The following is a 15,180-nucleotide window of genomic DNA, read 5'->3' as shown; positions in this document are numbered from 1 at the left end:
CCACAATGGGAACTCCAAGCATGTTTTCTTAACTCCCGGGCTTTGTAGCATCTCAGAGGGAATTGCCACCACAGAAATCAAGAGACACATCTGTGGCACTGAGACTTTCAACCTGTCATTGTCGCTTTTTTTTCTCTTTTTATAGCCACACCTGCGGCATATGGAACTTCCTAGACTAGGGATCTAACCCAAGATGCAGCTGCCAGCCTACACCACAGGCACAGCGACATCAGATCCTAGCAGAGTCTGTGACCTAGACTGCAGCCTGTAGCATGGCCAGATCCTTAACCCGCTGAGCAAGGACGGAGATGGGACCCATGTTCTCAGGGACACTATGTCGGTTGTTAACCTGCTGAGCCACAGGGGGAACTCCCATTGTTACTTTCAACATGGAAGGGTCTTTTCCCGCCTTTATTTCAGTCACATTCTCCCTGAGCAGATGCCACACTCAGCTCCTAAGCAGAAGCGGGGGCTCAGAAGCAGCACCCAGCACCCAAGAGAAGGCCTGAAGCAGCGCTCAGCACCCACGAGGCACTGTGTGCCCATTGAGTGCAAGAGGCAGTCGCCACCAGGACCAGCACCCCTGCCACCACCAAGCGTCCTCCGTCCATCGCCCATCTCCGCATCACGGGCTGGGACCCGCTGCTTTTTTGGCAAGCCGCTGTTCAGAAGACGCTGTTCCTGAATTCAGGGAATCAAAACAAAAAAATAAAAAGATCTGAGAACAACCGCTGTGACTTCTTAGCTCTGATGAAGTGCATTCGCCTTGACAGTAACATAAAATGTAACTTCAGGAAGTTTTTTTTGTTCTTAGTGCTTTTATCTCATTAAGGGTTGGATGAGGTTTCCACTTTCACATCATTAAATTCAAGGTCTGAGCCATCTAGTGGTGAGAAATAAAGTCGTAACTTCTGTTAAAAGAAGTATTTGTGTTCTCGAAATAGTATTGGCTTTAATCTTCATATCAAAATGAAAGGTTTGGGCTTGGATGAGAAATAGCTCTTGCTTTGGGGACATTCTGAGCCAACCCTCAGGGGCGTTTAGTGGGAGGCTCCAGCGCTCCATCTTCTGACTTGCAGGTTAAAATCTCGCACCCCTGGACCATCTGATCAAAGGCACAAGGCCAAGTCTTACAGGTTCGTGGAAACACCTGTTTGCCCCTTTTAGCAACAGGCCCATGGGTCTGGGGACAGGGCCAAGGGGTCGTTCCTTGGTTTCTGAGACCATCTTGCCCCTTTGCTGGTGGGCGATGCCCCAGAGGCGGCTGTGTGAGCGGTTAACACCAGACAAGCTGAGACCTGTTCTGGCTGGGACGCGGCCGTGCCTTCCACAAGGCTTTCTGTACCGACACCGCAGCCAGCTGCTCCAGAGGAGCTGCTTCCCGGCCGCTCTGACACCCCGAGCCTGCTGAGCGCAGCCTTCCGGCCAGGCTGCACTTCTCCGGGCCCTGCCTCGTTCACAGGGCATCCTTGGATGGCTTTCTCCTTTGGCGGCTGGGAAGGTTCGGAGGCTCTTCTGGCCTTGCGGCTGTGAGATTTCTACTTTCTTCCTGGGTGGGAAGAGCAGGCAGCCCTGAAGAGCCTGTCCAGGGGGTGCTGGGCTCCACCTGGACAGGAAGGCGGTCCTGTGCCCAGAGACCAGGGAAGCCTGGGAGTGTGTCGTCCTAGGTGGGGGGGTGGGGAGACAACACCCGAAGAGCCTCCGGGGCTCCCTTTCTAGAAAGGAAAGCTGAGTCAGAGAGGGAAGGTGACTGCAAGTTAGTGACAGAGCAAGGATCAGACGGGGGGCGGGGGGCGGGGGGGCTCCAGCTCCTGTCCCTCCACACTGGCCACAGCACAGGCCTCTCTTTGTGGAGGCAGCTGGGCTGTGGCTCTGAGCAGCCTCCAGCTCCAGGGAAGCATTACCTGGAGCCTAAAGCTCAGACTCAATCCTCGCTGCTCCGAGGGTGGCTGGGATCTGGCAGCCTGGGTCTCACCCGGGAGCTGGTGAGAAATGAAGACTCCCAGGCCCCCAGACACACAGAATCTGAATGTTTTCATTTCAGTAGCATCTTCAGCGATTCCTTTGTGGCATGGAGGGTGACTCCCTCCACTCCCTCCAGCTGGGTGCACCTGCTGCGGGGAACGTCCCTGAGGCGCTGCGGCAGGGGTGTTAGAGGCCCCAAGACTTTCATTCAGCTCAAGGGCCTCCTGAGCAGGTGGCCAGTGGGCCATCAGAAAGGAGAAGCATTTCAAGATCCAGGAGCATCTTGTAGCCCACTCTCCCCAGAGACTGAGGGGAGGGGCAGGTATGTGGCAGGTCACCTGGCCCCGCGCCTGTGGGGCAGCACCTGCACCCTCCTTCTGGCCCGCGTCCACAGAGCTGACCGCCTCTTGCCAATAAGCACAATGGGCAGCAGCCAGCCCCATTCAGGCCCATCTGAATGTGGACTTGAAAGGGTCCGCTGTGACAGATCCAGGAGTAACTGCATGTTGGAGGGGGCTCAGCTCCACCTAGAGCCTTGGGCAGGGCAGGTGGGGCCAGGTCTGGGAGGAGCAGCAAACTGGCCGCTGGGTGACAGCGGGGCTGCTGCAGCACCGGCCTCAGCAGCAGTACTCCTGCTCAATGCTGGCCATCAGCTCCTCCTCGGAGTAGTCGTAGGTGATGGCGGATGGCCTCTCGGGCCTCTCGGGCCTCTCGTAGCAGCTGTCTGGGGCTCTGTGGGTAAGAAACACAGTCACGAGAGGCAAGATGTTACCGTCAAACTCCACCTCCCCGCTGGACATCCACAGTAGTCCCTGTAGGGACTTCGGATCCATCCTAAAACCAACACCGAAAACCTCTGGCCTGGACACCTCCTGTGTCTCTTCCGCCAGCAGGCCCTGCCCTTTTCCAGACCTTGTCCCTGAGGAAGGTGGTGTCCGCAGAGCTGGAGGGCAGGGTCCTGGCAGTAGAAACACCCAGTTTGAATTCCAGCTCAGCCACAATTCTGTTTTCTCTACAATGGAGGTATAGGGAGTTCCCATGTGGTTTGGTGGGTTATGAACCTGACTAGTAGCCTAAGGAGGCGGGTTCCATCTCTGGCCTCCCTCAGTGGGTTGCAGATCTGGCATTGCCATGAGCTGTGGCGTAGGCTGGCAGCTGCAGCTCCAACTCGACCCCTAGCCTAGAAATTCCACATGCCGCAGGTGCAGCCTTGGGAAAAAAAAAAAAAGATCAGAGCGTATATCAATTATAATTGGACCACAGACCACATGGTAAATGAGGCCTGAGTCTCTTGGGTCTAGAATTTACCAGCCCTCTAACCGGGGGCGAGTCACGCCTCGGATCTCGGTTTGCGCATCAGGAAAATGGGGTTCCCCGCCCAGGGCCTGGCTCACTAGTAGGTTCCCCAGTCTGAGCACAGGAGCGCCCAGGGGTGAGAAGGCCGTGCTCGGTGGAGCATGCGTGGTTGCCAGGAGCAGGGGCTGTGACAGGGGACCGGATGGTCCACGCTGCTGAGGGATGCTCCAGCCTTGGCGAGAGGCAGGGCCCGGTGCACGTGCTCGCCGCTTCACCTCCCAGGCCACGGCGGAGCCCAGAGCCCGTCCCCGCATTCTCCTACTTGGCAGCTGTGGCCCCGGCTTCAGCTTGGCCTTTAAGGCCGCCCTCCTCCCACAGACCCTGTGCTAAGTGCCACCGGCCTGCGTGGCGCCCTGGTCACACCTGGTGTCTTGCTGCTGCGAGTCCCTCCACCTGGAACGCGCCCTCCTCCCTCTCTCCTCAGTGAAACTCGCTGTCCTTCCAGCATCAAATTAAATTAATGTATTATTTATTTAGTTTTGCTTTTTAGGGCAAAATATGGACGTTCTCAGCTAGGGGTGGAATCGGAGCTGTAGCTGCTGGTCTACACCACAGCCACAGCAACACGGGATCTAAGCTGCATCTGCGACCTATACCACAGCTCACAGCCATGCCGGATCCTTAACCACTGAGCAGGACCAGGGAGCGAACCTGCGTCCTCATGGATACTAGTCAGGTTCATTATCACTGAGCCACAACGGGAACTCCCAGCCGTTTTAAACACCAACCCCTCCACGAGCCCTGGGGCTGCTCCTGTCCCCTCTCAGACCTCCCCTGAGCCCACCTGCAGGGATCCAGCTCTTCCGGGAGGGGCCTCTGCAAATCTTTGCTGAATGTGGGAAAACCAGCAAGGTTCTGGCCCCGAAACCATTTGGAGTTGGTAATAAAAATAGCTGATGAGCCAGAATCTCCACAACCTGTCACCTCCGTGGTCTTGAGCACCACGGTCCCGCATCCCAGTGGCCCGGGGGAGATCCCTGGGCCTCCACGAGTGAAAGTCAAGGCCGGGATGGGCCAGGGGCCCAAGGTCAGCCCGGCCCAGCCTCCTGGGGCTGCCGCTCCCGGGGCCCTGGAACCCTCCCGCAGCCCAGGGCTGTGCAGACAGAGGCGGCCTGGCCTCTGGGGCTGAGGTCCTCAGCTGCCACTTTCCAGGGGTCTTACATGTGTTTCCTGCTAACACTGTCATGGGATGACGGGGGACCCCCTGGTCACCCCTCTGGGCTGTAACTCCTGAAGGCCAAGGACTGGGCCTCCTTCACCGATGAGCCACTGCACAGGGTTTCTGGGTGGATGGTGAGGGCAGGGAGGGGACCGGGAGGCTGCCAGGGTGGCTGGGACGTCCCCCGTACTTACTCAGAGACACTGCTGCCCTCTGGGTGGTCCTCAGCGCTCTGTTTGGGGGCCACCTTGAGAAGGACACAAGGAAGAGGCGTCAGAAGGTCGTCCGTGGTGCAGCCTGCCCCGGCCCCGGCTTTCAGCTGGCAGATGGCTGAATGAACCAGAGCTGGCAAGTGGAAAGGCTCCCTCTGCTGTCGAGCTCCAGCCACCTGTTGTAGGTGGGAAGCTGAGGCTGGGCCAGGGCAGTGACCTAAAAAGTTCGCACCAGAGTTCCCGCTGTGGCTCAGCAGGTTAGGAGCCCAACTAGTAGCCACGAGGATGCTGGTTTGATCCCTGGCCTCGCTCAGTGGGTTAAGGATCCGGCGTTGCTGTGAGCTGTGGTGTAGGTCACAGACGTGGCTCGGATCCCGTGTTGCTGTGGCTGTGGTGTAGGCCAGCAGCTATAGCTCTGATTCAGCCCCTAGCCTTGGAACCTCCATATGCTGCGGGCGTGGCCCTAAAAAAAGCAAAGAAAAAAAGTTCACATCAAGAGACTCCCTGCCTCTTCGAGAGCTACCTGGCCAGCACGCCCCCATCTCTCACTCCAGGAGTCATGGGCCTGGCGTCCACCTAGCACAGCCGGGCAGCCTGCTGCTCTGCTCTGCCTTCTCCGTCCCAAGTCAACCAGATGTTGCACACATCTGCGTGCAAACGCTTCGAATGGTCTATGCCTGTCTCGTGCTGGCACCACCTGGTCTCAATTACCACAGCTTTCCAATGAGCCTGGATTCTTCCTGGTTCTGGGCACCACCATTGATGTAGGGAAACTTGTCCCCCTGGGGGGTTTGTTGGGGCTGAATTAATATACAGATCCTTTTATTTTTTTATTTTGTTAATTTTTTGTCTTTTGTCCTTTTAGGGCCACACCTGAGGCAGGTGGAGGTTCCCAGGCTAGGAGTCTAATCAGAGCTACAGCTGCCGGCCTATACCACAGCCACAGCCACGCCAGATCCGAGCCACGTCTGCGACCTACACCGCAGCTCACGGCAACGCCGGATCCTTAACCCACTGAGCAAGGCCAGGGATCGAACCCGCAATCTCATGGTTCCTAGTCGGATTCATTTCCGATGCGCCATGACGGGAACTCCACAGATCCTCTTAGAGCGACTTGATATCTTTACAGGAACAAGTGTTCCAGTTTGTACTCAGGGAGTTTTGAAAGATTAGGGGTTTACCAGGTGGAGAGGAGGGGAAGGGCATTCAGAGAAGGAACAGCATGTGCAAAGGCATGGAGCTGTCAAAGGCCATTGGCTCCTGAGGGCCTGCTGTAGGCTGTGTTCTGTTCCCCGTGCAGGATATGGTCCCTGCCCGGGCAGCTCACAGCGGGGCAGAAAAAAACCTAGTGTGATGACACACTGAGAAAGACCCGATGCCAGACCCCACGGTGTGGACTACACGTGTTCTAGAAGGCCAGCTGCGTGCGTGAGCAGAGGAACCTGTGACACAGCCCTGCCAGAGGAGGACCTGGAGGCGGGACGAGGAGGGGAGCTCTGGAAGGTCTCTGTCTTTGAGGCCCGAGAGGTTCCAGGAGGGCAGGTCCTTCCCCGAGAAACCAGTGGTGACGAGTTTCTGGGGAAACATGAGTTAGCGGTGGTAGCAGAAGCAAGCTGACCCTGGCGGTGTCCTGCCACGCAGGCTCTGGGGGTGGCCCTGGAGGCCGCCGCAGGCACCCCACGCACCAGCCGGAGAAGCCGGGCCTGCCTGCCTGGCGCCCTGTCCATGTGGAGGCCGGCCGCACACGCAGCCTGGTCCCGGCCCCCCCCCGCCACCCCGAGGGGCCGCCCTGCTGCTGGTGGCCGGGCTCTTGCTGCGGGGAGTCAGTTTGTACTGCTGGGAACTGGGAGGATGAAGAGGCCGGGACTCCCTAGCCGGCAAGGGATTCACGAGATGGAAAGAGGAAGAGAGAGTGGGGATGGGGCGACGGAGGCCAGAGAGGGGAGCGGAAGTCACACACGCACACACACAATGCGCGTGCACACACACGCAGGCATGCCGGCCCATTCCAGCCTGAGCAGCTCAGACTACCTGAAAATTCTTTTTAATTTCTTTCTCTCCCTCCCCCCCCGCCCCGCTTTCTTTCTGCCACACCTTCGGCGCATGGAGGTTCCCAGGCTAGGGGTCTAATTAGAGCTGCATCTGCCTGCCTATACCACAGCCACAGCCACGCCAGATCCAAGCCACATCTGTGCCCTACACCACAGCTCGTGGCAACGCCGGATCCTTAACCCACTGGGCAAGGCCAGGGATGGAACCCTAAACCTCGCGGATCCTAGTGGGTTTGTTACCACTGAGCCATGACAGGAACTCCGTTCTTATCTTTAAATTTCGGGAATCTGTGTTTCTTCCTGTGCTCGCGGTTTGAATGTGTGGCTCTTCCTCTCATCAGTTTAAGCCTTGAACTTGCTTTTTCTCAGATGCAAAACGCATGAGACACCCTCCCAGAAAACAGAGGCTGCTGAAGCGGTGCAGGAGCTTGGAGGAACTGCAGACACAGCAGCCTCTGGTGGCTGCTCCGCGCCTCGTGCAGACACAAGCTCGGGCCGCCGCCAGCTGGCGGCCTGCCTGCCTGCCTGCCTCTCGAGGTCGGCGGGACAGGCATCTGGACCCCGCGGAGGCCGTGGCGCCTGGGCTGAGGCCGTGGGAACCGGCCTGAGCTCAGGGCGAACGTGTGATATGTCATCACTCAAGATCCTCGGGAGGCTTCGAAAAACCACATCACAGCCGAACGAGAAGCAGCAAACATGTGAGGAAGAACAGACGATTTTACTTAAAGTCTCCTCTGACTCTTCCGACTGGGGTTTTCGGAGAAAAGTGAAGTATCAGCGGCTTCACTTCACTTCAGCGGCTTAGAAAACCCACGGCATGTTTTAACAGTCTGTATTCTGGCCTGCTGCTTCTGCTTCAAGAGTTCTCCCCTTAATTCTGAATTTTGAACAGCTCTGCATGCATAGACGTACCCACATCAATAAGACAGCTCACCGACATGGAACAAGCTGCAGGCGTTTCAAGAACACGGTCTGACGGGTTCTGATGTGCACACATCCTGTCAAACCACCCTGGTCACCCGCTGTGTGCGGATGCCCCGTCCCCCGGCCCTCGCACCTCTGGGGGACCACCTGCCCGTCCCTCCGCTGCCCCCCCTCCCCAGGTACCCTCTCTAGAAGCCTGGAGTTCTAGATGTGGAATCACACAGGTGCACTCTTTTTCATCTGGCTTCTTGCGCTCCGCCCAACAAGCCTGAGCTCCCTCCACGCTGCTGTGTGTTTCAATAATCTCCCCCCCTTGCTCTCTACGAATTGTGCTTCTTTGAAGCTCAGGTTGCTTGTGTTCCGTTACGGACACTTTAACACCAACAGTGGAGCTGGGGCTTCTGGCCCCTAATCGCCCAGCCTCGACAGGCTGCAGTTTTTTGCCCAGTTGGGTTCTGGCCTCTCATCACTAGGGGCAGGGGCATTGGGGTGGGGGGTGGGGGGCAGCTATTGACCCGCACAGCTCCCTTCCGTGGCTTCCCAGGCAGCGAATGGGCCCAGGGGCCCCGTGGACTCGGCTGGGAAGGCTGCTGAGCATTCGTCAAAGGACGAAGGATTTTTTCAATAGGAGGCTCTGCCACTGACATGCCACCTCCAAGGGACCCACCTCCCTTCATGAGGCCTGGCTTCGGGAAAGTGTTTCCAAAGAAGAAGCCAGCCAAGGAGACCTGGAGAAGGTAAAGGGGGAGGGATCGGAGGAAAGTAACTATCAGTTCCGTCTGTACAGCGTTTCATCGCTTTAGGAAGCATGTGTGCAAATGCACGTTCGCGCAGGCAGCCCGATCCTGCATCTGGAGGCAGATGACCTGGTGTGGCTCCTGGTCCTGCGGGGCTCCACGGGCCTCGGGTGTAAATGAGAAGGTAACCAGGTTGGCCTCTGAGGTCCCTTCAGCTCCAGCAATCTGCGACTCTCAAACTGAAAAGAAACCCAAGTGGCTGAGTCTGGCGGGAATCTGAACTGGGGGCCTGGGGCTGGGGGCCTTCCGTGCTGGTGACGGCTCCCCGCATTTAGCTGCTCAGAGTCTCATCTGCACTGACCACTGCTGACCCTCCTCACCAGAGTCCAGCTAGGGCTTGTCCCAGGCCCTGGAGGACAGCGGAGCTCCTGTGCCAGGAAAGCCTCCATCAGCATCTTTTGATGCAGCGCCGGCAGCGAGACCCGTCCGCCTGCCTCCCCGGGCCCAGCGCCCTGGAGCAGTGGCTGGGGCCCAGCGTGGGGCAAGGCGCTGGGAGACTCTGCTTCAACCTTTACACCAGGCTTCCCACCACGGACAGAGCCCACGTCCCAGAAGCACATGCCAGACGGAGCCCTCTGAGGTCACCCCCCACCCCATCTCCAGGCAAGTGGGTCTGCCCCCCCTTTTTTTTTGGCTTTTTGCTATTTCTTGGGCCGCTCCCGCAGCATGTGGAGAGTCCCAGGCTACGGCTCCAAGGGTCTAATCGGAGCCGTAGCCACCAGTCTACACCAAAGCCACAGCAACACGGAATCCGAGCCGCATCTGCAACCTGCACCACAGCCCACGGCAACGCTGGATCGTCAACCCACCGAGCAAGGGCAGGGACCGAACCCGCAACCTCATGGTTCCTAATCGGATTCGTTAACCACTGCGCCACGACGGGAACTCCGGGTCTGCCCCCTTTTAACCCTGGCTGTTCTCCCCGGAGGAAGAGTCTTCCTCCGGTGTCTGGTGATCCCCAGGTTCTGGCGCAGGACTCCCTCCGCCCGTCCCCACGCTGTCCCTTGTCGCCCCATCTAGACGCCCAGGTTTTCGGGGTTACACGCCGGCTCCCACCACTTTCTGCAGTAGACGTGAGCTTCCAACAACCACGGAAACATCTGCTGCACACCCCAAACCCAACTCGCCCAACTCTGAGCATCATTATCCACTCAACTCCCCGAGCCGGAAGCCTGGACACCTTTCTAGAAGCTCCCCTTCCGCTGCTCTCATACTGGGCTGCACCTCACCTTCTCCACCACCTCTCACCTGGATGCCCACAGCATCTCCCCCCGGGGGCCCTGCTTCCCTTGCCATCTCCCCTCCTGCCCCTCCCTCCTGCCAGCCCGGGAGATGACACAGGAATCACAGGTGGGTGTCTCCAGAGCAGGGAGCTGGGGAAAGGTGGGAAGGAAGGGAAATTTTAAGTGTACCGCTTACATTTTTTCTCATGTGTATGCATATTACCTATTCTGATTTCTCTTATTTTTTTTCTTTTTAGGGCCACACCTGTGGCATATGGAGGTTCCCAGCCTCAGGGTCGAATCGGAGCTACAGCTGCCAGCCTACACCACAGCTCACTGAACGCCAGATCCTTAACCCACTGAGCGAGGCCAGGGATCGAACCCGAAATCTCATAGTTCTTGGTTGGATTCGTTTCTACTGAGCCACGACGGGAACTCCCCATACATATATATTTTTTTTAACGCTGGATCCTTAACAGTGAGAACTCTTACATACTTTTTAATTTTTTAAAATATTTTTTTCTTATTTTTCATTTTTTCTACAGTGAGCATCTATTCCTTTACAACCATAGAGTAAAGATAATAATACAGGGATGCTCTTTTTATTTAAAACCTCTCATTAGTAAGATCACTCTAAGTTTTTTTTATCGGCAAGAACAACCAAGAACAGAGTTTTTTTTTCTCAAGGGTTGTGTATATTACTTGTTCTAACCTTAAAAACAAACGCTTGGGAGTTCCTATCATGCCACAGCAGAAATGAATCCGGCTAGGAGCCATGAGGATGCGGGTTCGATCCCTGGCCTCTCTCAGTGGGTTGGGGACCCAGCATTGCTGTGAGCTGTCCAGATGTGGCTTGAGTCCTGCATTGCTATGGGCAGAAGCTGGCTGTAGCTCTGATTGGACCCCTAGCCTGGGAACTTCCATATGCTGCAGGTGCATGAAAAAGCAAAAAAAAAAAAAAAAAAGGATTCTCAGTCTGAGGAGGAAGCTCCCTCAGGCCTGACCTTGGAGGACACTGCCCCTGCTTTAAACTCAGTGCCGGCGAGTGTGCTTCTGCAATGTCACCACCCAGGGCAGCTCAGAGAGGTATCATTTGGGCGGGGATTCGAAAAGGCTAGTTGGTTGCACACAGATTGACAATGGTAACAAGTGACAGCTGCAAGACTAAAGGTGGGCCTAGGATGGAAAAGCAAGAACAAGCAAGCCGTCACAGCTGTCAGCTGCAAGGCCACTTTGACCTAAGGGATCAGGAGTCTGTCGAGGGTCTGATCTCGGCTCTGATCTCCGGCTCTGCCATAACCGTGTGGTTTTGGTCACTCAACCTCTCTGTGCCCATCTGTAAAAATGGACAATAAGAATAATGGTAAAAATGAAAAGAGTTCATACATGTTTGAGACGCAAGTGCTCACTGAAATATCAGCTACAATTATTCTTGAACATAGTCAAGTATAATGCATCATATTCAGAATGGTGGTTCAGAGATACACATAATCAGCCTTTAAGAAATTCTAATCAACAGGGGTCAAAAAAATTTTTTTTTGCCTTTTTAGGGCTGCACCCAAGGCATAGGGACGTTCCCAGGCAAAGTGTCTAACTGGAGCTGTAGCTGCCAGCCTACGTGACAGCCACAGCAATGCGGGACCCAAGTTGCATCTACAACCTACACCACAGCCCACAGCAACATCAGATCCTTAACCCGCTAAAGGAGACCAGGGATCAAACCTGTGTCCTCACGGATGCTAGTCAGATTCGTTTCCGCTGAACCACAACGGGAATTCCCCAAATTTTAAATATAGATATTTAACAGGTTAATTTTGCCTGAGTTCTATTGATATTCTCTTAGGAAGAATACCTCTCTTCTCCAAAATGCTAGAAGCTTTTCTTCCTTCCAAAGGAATTTAAAGTAGTGTTATTAACACGCTCGATCAGGCTTCTTCTCTGTCGGTGGGAACATCGTTTCTAATATTTTGAAGAAGGGCCAACTTCTGTGTTTGGGTTTCAACGCCGATTCATCAAAGTCCCCATGTTTTTTCGTAGCCCAAAGGCGGCGCCCTGTCAGCTCTGAGTCTTGTAAAATAAGCAACTGCCAGAGACTCAGTTACAGGGTGTGAGCGACAAAGCAAAAGGCATCAGCTCACACGTGGCCTCACAGGCAGTGAGCCTTCTACCTGAGGCCTTTAGAGCCAAGACATTAAGGGGCTTCAGCCTTTTTACTTCCTCTCCCCCAAAGTGAACTGGCTGCAAAAGCTTCCTTACAGCTCTGATAATCTAGGGCTCTAGGACTCATTCAAGAAACACTTATAGTAAGAAGACCCACACGACCCCCGTCCCACAGAGTAACCACACGGCTGGCTTATTTCACCTCCCAGTCTCTCTCGACACCACCTCCCCTTCAGCCCTCTGGCTGTACTGCTTCACCGGGCACCTGCTCTTCGAGAGCCTTGAAGCAGCCCCCGGCTGGTCATCCTGTGTCCAGTCCAGCTCTGCCCAGTTCATCTCCCCCTGGCAGTTGGCCTCGCCTTAGTCCTGCACAGATACCCATGGCTTTTTTTTGGTAAAGTCCAAGCTCTGTAGCCTGGGACGCCCCTAGCATGACATGTCCACAGCCTGGCATTGACCCTTCCCGACCCATTCAATTCCAATATTCCCACCCACGCCCTGGGTACCATATGCCTCGGGGCGCCACCACCTTGGCAGACAGAGTTCTCTCTGCCCAAATGCTCCTCGCTGTTCATCTGCCTGCCTAGTGCCACAGACTCTTCCAGATCCAGGCCTTGTCCTTCTGAGATGCGGACTTAACTTCTCCAGGGGGCCAGTTGCTCCTCCTGTGTACCGTCTATACAGACTGCCCACCCGAATCGGATTTTTGTCTGCAGATCTCTCACTCCATTAGACTGTGGACTTGTGGGGGGGGGGGGCGTGCCCATGGCATATGGAAGTTCCCGAGATTGAGCCTACACGGCCGTTGCAACCTGTGCCACAGCTGCAGCAATACCAGCCGGACACTTAACCCGCTGTGCTACACAGGAACTTCCAGGCCGTGGACTCCTTAACCCCCTGCCTCCTAGGAGTCACTAGGCTACTTGGCGATGGATGGGGTGAGGAGAGGGCAGGGAGTCCATGCTGTTTTCTTCTCATTTCCCTTCTGAAGTTTCCAAAGCACTTGAAGAATGAACACTAAAAGATTGCGTCCATGCCGTCTCAGGCTTTCCCCCACATCTCTCAACCGTTTACCCATTCTGAGGGTTATGTAACTGGGCGCTGATGTAACCTTGAAGGAATCCTGTTATATAATTGGGCCCCACTTGCAGCAGCTCACTTCGGGAGGGGCATCAGGGAAGGGCAGGAGAAGCCCTGTGCCTGGGTCAGGGGGGCCAGGTCCTTTTCCTCCCCCCAACCCTCCCCCACCTCGCAGGAGGAGCTCCCAGGATTCTACTGCTTGGTGGCTGCCCCAGAAGCCCCCCCCCCCCCAGGCCCCCAGCAGTTAAGCAAAGCCTGCGGGACTGGGGGGGGGGGGGGGGGCGCTGGCTTGGACAGCCTCGCAAGCCCAGGAGCTGATATTAAGGATCTTGTTCGTTCAGCTCTGCAGGAGCGAAGACTGCTGCCAAACGAGAGTGCTCATTTTTATTGTTTTTCTAGAACAGCAGGGATGTTATTACAAGCGTCCTGGACGAGTGAGGAGAGAAGCCAAAAAGAGAGACTGCACAGCATCTTAAAAATAGCCGGTCGTATGTGAACTGCCTGACTGCAAGGCAAAGATCCCGAGGTGTCTGACGCGCCGGGCCTTTGTAACCACTGTTTGGCTACCGGTCCCACCTCCTGGCACCCTCCTCCGAGCGTGCCCGGGAGACTGACCCAGGGGAAGGTACCTAGGGAAAAGCAGTGCCCCCTCTCTGCCCCCCGCCCGCCAGCTCCCACCTAGGCTGGAGGGAGCCACAGTTCCAAAGGAAAAATACGCGCGCTCTGGCCACGAGATGCATTTCTGCCGAAGGAGGTCTGTCCCCCGACCTCCAAGGCGGCTCCCAGCCCTGTCACTCCCCAAGTTGGTGGCCCTCTGATCAGCACCCAGAGGAGGCAGAGAGGGAGACAGTCAGAGGGGATGCTGGGGAGGGAGAGGCGGCAAGAGACCTCGCCGGGATTCCGGGGGCAGGGAGACGGTGGGCGACCCTGGGACAGGGCACCGCGCAGGCCGATGGCGCCTGGCAGGGGCTGGCGGCGGCGGGGGGAAGGCGGCTGGGGGACAGGGCGCCGGCGGGGAGGGGGCTCCGGGGCAGGAAGCGGAGCAGCGGCCCCCAAGGCTCCGCGGGCTCCGACACTCACCGGGCTCCCGGCGCCGGCGGCGGGTCGGGGCCGCGCCGGGCCGCGCGGGGCCAGCTCCCCGGGCGCCCAGGCCGCCGACTCGGCCAGCAGCTGGTCCAGCAGGCGCAGGGTTTCGTCCCTGCCGTCGGGGGGCGCCGCGGGGCCGGCCGCCTCCGGGGCCTCCTCCCGGGCCGCCGCGGTCGCCGAGGCCGGCGGCCCCGTCCCGCCCTCCGGGGCTGCCCCGCCGGGCCCCGCCGGCCGGCTGTCGGCGCCGCGCAGCCGCTTCAGGGCGCGGCCGCCCCGGCTGCTGCCGCTGCCCATGGCGCGCCCGCCGAGCAGGCCCGTGGCGCCGGCCGAGCGCGGCCCGGGGGCGGGGACGCCGGAGGCGGGGGCGGCGGGGCCGGGGCTGCGGGCCCGGCCCGCGGCGGGCGGAGGAGGGAGCGAGAGTCCGGGTCTGGGGTGCGGGAGGGGGCGGGGCTGCGAACCGGGCCGGGGGGCGGGGCGAGCCTCGGGTGCGGGGCGCGCGGGGGGCGGGGGACCCGGCCCGAGAGCCCGGGATGAGGGCGCGCGGCCGGGGCCGGGGGGCTGACCCTGGCCAGGAGGAGGGGGCTGAGCCCCGGGGGCGAGGGCCCGGGGCGCGGCGAACCCTCCCGCCTCCCCGCTGGCCCGGGCCCCCTCCGGCTCCCCGCTACCGCCTGGGAGCACTGAACACACCTGGGCTCCCACGGGCCCTTTGTGTTCATTTCTGGAAGGCTCTCCCAAGGCCACGGCGCACAGATGGACCTGCTTGGGGTGGGGATGCGGATGCGGATGGAGGGGACTCCACGGCCTGGTCCTCCTGGAGCCTAGAGGGCCGGTGGGGCTTGGCCTCCTGGTTCCCAGATGTTAGGCTGGGGAAAGGGGCTGGGCGCTAAAAACACCTCTGAGGATGGAGTAAGATACAGAAGGTGCTCGGCCTCGCCCCCTTCCATTTCTGCCCTTCTCCCTCCCACGCAGGCAGGGGCCGGACGGAAGGAAGGAGGAAGGGGGCGATTCTCCCGGACCAGACCGCCCCCTCCAGCCTTTGCACGCGGGAGCCGGCAGCAGGCAGCGCGGGGCCCTAGGCCCTGCCCCCAAAGGCGATCTGGCACCTGAATGCCGAGCCTCATTAAAAAACACCCATCTAAGACATAACCACTTTTGGGAAAGAAGAAA

The 15,180-nt window shown here is 58.0% G+C and overlaps 1 protein-coding gene across 1 annotated transcript; it reads right to left on the bottom strand.

Moving 5' to 3' along the window:
• Positions 1–378: 378 nt before the first annotated feature.
• Positions 379–14,322, bottom strand: CYS1 (cystin 1). The gene is made up of 3 exons (XM_047782661.1): positions 14,008–14,322; positions 4,675–4,727; positions 379–2,697 (listed from the first exon to the last, which is right to left on the bottom strand). Exons 1-3 carry the CDS (start codon positions 14,305–14,307, stop codon positions 2,583–2,585), a joined length of 468 nt encoding a protein of 155 aa, XP_047638617.1. The 5' UTR covers positions 14,308–14,322; the 3' UTR covers positions 379–2,582.
• Between the last annotated feature and the right edge of the window lie 858 nt (positions 14,323–15,180).

Source organism: Phacochoerus africanus, chromosome 5, assembly GCF_016906955.1.
Source record: "Phacochoerus africanus isolate WHEZ1 chromosome 5, ROS_Pafr_v1, whole genome shotgun sequence".
Taxonomy (NCBI): Eukaryota; Metazoa; Chordata; class Mammalia; order Artiodactyla; family Suidae; genus Phacochoerus; species Phacochoerus africanus.
Note: the sequence above shows the minus strand (reverse complement) of the source record. Positions and strands in the feature narration are given on the sequence as shown.